General features: G+C 35.6%; 1 protein-coding gene across 1 annotated transcript; it reads right to left on the bottom strand.

Moving 5' to 3' along the window:
• On the bottom strand, positions 2,618 to 5,797 carry LOC107609461 (ras-related protein RABA5b). The gene is made up of 2 exons (XM_016311452.2): positions 5,226 to 5,797; positions 2,618 to 3,273 (listed from the first exon to the last, which is right to left on the bottom strand). The coding sequence occupies exons 1-2, from the start codon at positions 5,557 to 5,559 to the stop codon at positions 2,960 to 2,962; spliced, it is 648 nt and encodes a 215-aa protein (XP_016166938.1). The 5' UTR covers positions 5,560 to 5,797; the 3' UTR covers positions 2,618 to 2,959.

The following is a 6,137-nucleotide window of genomic DNA, read 5'->3' as shown; positions in this document are numbered from 1 at the left end:
CATCACCTCTTCTCCTCTCTTCTCTCAAACCGCGCCTCTCTCTCCGTTTGGGCTGGAAAATGAGCTCAAAGCTCATTTAATGAGTATATATGTTGGGCCTTGGGCCCAAGTTAGACCCGGTCCAACCCGTTAGTGTTTTAGGTCTATTTGGCCCAACTTTGGGCCAAAACCTTTAAGATTAGCATCCGATTTTCAATTCTAAATTATTTTTGCCTTTTTAAAATAATAAATTCAATTTTCAAAATCTTATTTTTCTTAATACGCGATATCGGTCAGACTAGAACCGGTACTGCCAGCTTAAGTACCGGAACGCGATTTTACAAAAACTTTTCATAAAAGATACATTTTCCCACTCAGAAAAATCTATTGAATTCAAATTTTACCTTTTTATTTTCAAAATATTATTTTTATATTTTTGAACCTATTCTGGGCAGTTAAATTATTATTTTATTAAAACAGTTATTCCGGTTCTTACAAATTGTGTAGATATACAGGGACTAGGAGGAGTCATACAATAATGTGTCAAAGCTGCTACAAGCACTATAGAGTTATTGTCTTGGAACAATATGTGAGGCCTTACCTTACTATGAAGGATACCTTATGGTCCATGACTGTAGCATGTTCGACAAAGTATTCTGCGCGTTTCCGTCTTGTATCGAGGCTTTCAAGCATTGCAAGCCATTTGTTTTTGTCGATGGCATGCATTTATATGGCAAATATAGTAGTGTATTGCTTATTGCAGTGGCACAAGACGGCAACAACAATATCCTTCCTGTTACTTTTTGCAATTGTAGAGTTTGAAAGTACAGAGTCATGGTCTTTCTTCCTGACAAATTTGAGACGACATGTCACCCCACAAGAAGGCCTGTTGATTATATCTGATAGATCCCAAGCGATCAAGGCTGCACTGAGGGCCGATAATAGTGGTTGGCATCCTCCCAGGGCGTTCTATGCTTTTTGTGTTAGACAGAAGGCCGCAAACTTCATGTTTTGTTTCATGTCCGCCGAGGGCAAGCCATACCTCATAAACACTGCTTATAGTCCAAGCAAGGTTAGGTACGAGTGGTACATAGATGCCTTGAGAGGTTTGTCGCAAGAGATGGCAGACTGGGCTGGTAGGTTCAACAAAAAAATATGGCTACAACACTGTGACGGCGGTCGCCGGTTTGGTCACATGACAACGAATCTCTCGGAGTGCATCCATACAGTGCTTAAGGGTACACGGTGCTTGCCGATTTCTTCCATCATACGATGCACTCTCGTGAGGCTGCAAAAGTTGTTCGTCACGAAGAGCGGGGAGGCACAGGCACAACTGGCGGCTGAAAATCGTTTCTCCCAACGGCTAATGGCTGCCATTGAAAAGAACAGAGAGAGCATCCCAAAGATGCGTGTTACTCACTGTGACAGACGGGCTTCAGTGTTTGTTGTTGAGGAGTTAGACCCTTTCGAGGGTTGGTCTCAAGGTTCATTCCGTGTTCGGTCACAGCGGGGACGTGTAACTGTGGTCATTTTCAATCTCTCCATTTTCCATGTCGTCATGCGCTTGCCGCTTGTGCTGCCGCAAGCATTGAATAGGCTCCATATGTTCATCCGCTGCAGAAGTTTACACAAATCTCGTTTATAGTGTAAACGAGATATACACGTGTCATTCAGTTTGTCTTATATATGTGTAACTGTAAACGAGATAAGACATACTACATATTTTTGTAATTATTTTACAAATTATTTATTTTAATAAATAAAATATATTTTTTTAATTATTTAAAAGAATACATATATGTAGTGGTGATGGTAATAGTGATCAGAAGAAGAAGAAAGTCACGATGGTGGTACTAATGGCTGGAGTGGTGGTTGCAGTATTGATGATGATGATGATAATGATGATGGAAGGAGAAAGGTGAATTAGAGATGGTGTGATGATGATGAAAATGATATTATATTAAATAAGATAAAATTGATAAAAATATTTTGACTTAATAATTGATTGTTATAAAATTAATGATAGAGATAAAATTAAAATATATTCTAAATATTAAGGACAAAATTAAATTGAATTAATTATTGAAAGATATTTTTAAATTTTTTTTAAAAACGTTTAAAAAAATATCTTTTACCGAAAAAAAAAAAAAGAAATATGCCACCAATGAAGTAACTTAAAATCTAAATAAATGAGATGTTTTGAGGATGTGCATATAATTTGGAGACTCTCATAGGATGTAATAGATGGAAGTAGGTGAGAGAGTTTAAGACTAAAGAGATTTCATATTAAAGTTTATAACAATAGAAAAATATTTGTAACTTGTAAGGAGAAAAGTGAATGCTAATCCTTCGCTCTTGTCTTTACCTATGCCCTTTTAAAGTGATTCTTAAAGAACATATAAAGGATGATTCCTATGGTAAAAATGGAATTTATCTTCACATGAAATCAAAACTATGTAGAGAAGACATATAAATCCGTAAATCATGAAAAAAAAAATACTATAAGCAATTAAGCACTAGTTTATTGTTTATTTTTTTAATATATTTTTTTATTTTTTGTATGAAAGTAATTGACAAAAAATGAAAAAAATAAAATATTTATTTTTTATACCATAATTAAAAAGTGTACAAAAAAATATTAAAAAATATACAAATATCATTTCTCAAAAATAATTTGGTTACATATCTTACTAGCTACTAAGAAGAACACATGCAAAGACCTGATGACCTAAAATACCGAAAGTGCCAAGAAGAGAGAGTTGAAACACACTAATACAGTAATACTAACTAAACAAAATACATGCAAAAGAGTATATAATTTCGCGGTTTCGTTTTCCTTCCACGAAGGGATAAGGGTATGGGACCTCAAGAACCTAAATGACAAAACGGTAGGGAACAATAACCATGTTAAAAGCAGGGAAACTGTCCCAAGAAAATAACTATTGAAATTCCAAACAAGTTTCAAGATCCAAGCTCATCATCAAGAACAACAAGAAAAATTGAACTGATGTTGCTTTGATCCCGCTCCATTGACAAGGCTTACTCGATTCGCAGACAATTCAGCCTTGTGAGAATCAGAACTTAGGACTTTGCGGCTGATGTTGTCGTAAATCTCACGGATAACAGTCTCAAAAGCTATTTGGACATTAGTAGTGTCGAGTGCTGAAGTCTCCATGAAGAACAAACCTTCTGCTTCTGCAAGGTTTTTTCCCTCCTCTACGCTAACCTCCCTGATATTCTCCAAATCACACTTGTTTCCCACCAACATGGTTGCCACAGTGCCATCATTTTGAGCTGCGGTTTATGCAAGAATTAAATTATATTAAAATAAAATACAAACCACTCACGAGAACTAAGAACCTTCAGTCATGTCACGGATCATATGGGAAACATAAAAGATGCAAGATTTGGACTGACCCCACCACCATACTCAATCGAATTTAAGCTAGTTTTATATTATAATAAATTAAACTGATATAATTTACCCGCAAAAAACTAAAAATAATAAATAGCTAATATGCAAAATTCGATGCTCGGGTAAATCTGCATATAATACGACAGGTGTCATTATACCAGCAAACTATAACAGAAATTTATTTAATTAGTTCATCCAATCCAGTTTAAACAATTTATTTAGTGAAAAGTAATTAATCTTGATAAACAGATATCGAGTTCCCTATAAACACTTAGATTTGTGAATATGTTACAAATCTCTAATTTTCCATTATATTCGTTTGTTATTGCAGAAAAAGGTCCTGACGATGGAATGGGTTGCATAATTTAGGCCACCAATTGAGAATTTCTGATTCAAAGCCTAGCGGAAATAAAACAAGATATCCATTAATTAATTCATCAACTTAATGATATGTTAAGATTCCTACTTACAAATGTCAAATACTGATATTATTAGTGCATAATCCACACCAATGGCAAGGATAGAATATCCATATTCTACCACTGCAAATAAATCAATCTTCAGGCATATATTTGGCACATCATTTACCAAGCTGCACGCACAATCATTCAATCAATTCGATACCCTTCACCAACTTTTCTTCCAGAAGAGCCTCAACATAATTGATACCTCCCACGCCCATACAAACTCAATGAACACTGATTCAAACTTAAAACTATCCAATCCTTAGTTCCTCTACCTCATCTTCCCATTTTTCCAATAAAGGAACCATATCAAGTACACATGTAGCACCAACTATACTACTAGCCACTAATTGCTAAAGAAAAAAAGGCAGCAAAGAAATATAGAAACCCTACTCTTATCCTTCTCCTTCCTAATCCTAATCCTAAACAATTCTTCCTTTTAACAAAACCCCACCATGTAAATTAAACACACTAAATAGAAGCCCACAATACACAACATCAGTTACTAGCAGCATAATACATAGAAATTAAAAGAAATAAATTATTCTCTTAACCTTTATAGTTTTACCGAATTCATAATTAAACTCCTATAGCTTAAAAGCTTCTAATTGGGTTACTATACCATTTTGAATTTTGTGATTAGGTCCTTGTCATGCCAAAAACATTAGAGCTAACAAAAGTGTGAGTATCTCCAATTTGGAGAGGATCATTCGGTTAACTTTTTAATGTTTTTTTGCACCACATGAATCTAATTACAAAATTAAAAAAATATAAGAATATAATTGGGGACTTTCTAAACTATAAAAACTTAATTACAAATTGAATAAAAGAGAACTCCAGAAATTATTTTTAATATGGAAATAGAGATGGTATTTTGGTTAAATATTGATATTTGAAATGTATTACAGTATTGTGGAAATCATTCAACACGCCCCACGTATTTCAATACGCCCCACGTGTTGGCTAATATGTTGTCACATGTCCAACACACCTCCACGTGTTGGCCAGGATGCTGTCACGTTTCCATCACGCCCCTTGCGTGTTACCCTTCTACCTGACACCTCCATCTATGCGTAAATACACTAGGTTCACCCATTCCGAGCCAATACACCACCCTAAACCCCATAACCAAATTTAAAAACAAAAGCCCAGCATATCACGTCACAAAGAAATTCTTCGGTCTTAGAGTACATTTAAGTATTTAGCACATGTTCAATAAGCATTAAGAAGTTAGAACCACTCCTTTATTTTTAACATTGTAAATTAAAACATAGAGTAAACATTTGTTAAGCACGTATGAAATATATGTTCTAAGATGATGCAAGAATACCAAAAAATAAAAGAAAAGAAGGGGAATGAGGACTAACTAGCAAGCTCTTCAAGCCACCTCTTGATGCCGTCAAAGGTGCTCCGGCGACTGATATCATAGACAACGAGAGCACCAACGGCTCCCCTGTAGTATGCAGAGGTAACGGCCCTGAAGCGTTCTTGGCCCGCGGTGTCCCAGATCTGCGCCTTCACCTCCTTCCCCTCGATTTCTACCACCTGTGTTTGGAACTCAACACCAATCGTGGCCTTCGAGTTCGTGTCGAATTCGTTCCTCGCAAACCTCGAAAGCAGGTTCGACTTCCCCACCGCCGAGTCCCCTATTAGGACTATCTTGAACAGGTACTCCTCCCCAACATCTCCATCTTCTTCCATTCTTGCTGCTTCAAAAGAAAGAAAAGAAGATTTCTGTATCTCTGTGTATTTCAATTGAGTAGTTGTGTTGTGGTGGTGGCGAGAGTAATGTAGTTATGTACTTAAGCTATGGTTTATTATTTTTTTTTTCCGTTTCCCTGCTATTGTAAGGTTTTTACTTTTTACTACAGCTTTTTGGGCATGCCCGCGTGATTGGAGGCGGGATTTTTGTGAACCTTTTTCAGTGGGTTTTTTTATGGCACCTCGCCACTTCGTGCCTGCTTCTCTGAAATGTGCTTGACGTGCTACTTTTTATTATTATTGTTATTGGAGAAAAAGATAAATTGATACTTTTTTTTTTGTCTCATTTTAGTTTTTGATAATTTAAAAATATATTTAAATTTTTTATTTTTTTTAAATTTGAACATATCCACTTGACAGATTTTCTCTAAAGGCTAATGGCACTGCCTGGAGAGAAAGCATATATTTGAATTTAATTTGTCCAATTTTAAAAACTTTTTACGTATGTATTCGCATTAACTAGGTCAGTACAACGGGAGTCATGCTTGATTTTTTTGTTGAATCTGATAGACCCAAAT

This window comes from Arachis ipaensis, chromosome B07, assembly GCF_000816755.2.
Source record: "Arachis ipaensis cultivar K30076 chromosome B07, Araip1.1, whole genome shotgun sequence".
Lineage (NCBI taxonomy): Eukaryota > Viridiplantae > Streptophyta > Magnoliopsida > Fabales > Fabaceae > Arachis > Arachis ipaensis.
Note: the sequence above shows the minus strand (reverse complement) of the source record. Positions and strands in the feature narration are given on the sequence as shown.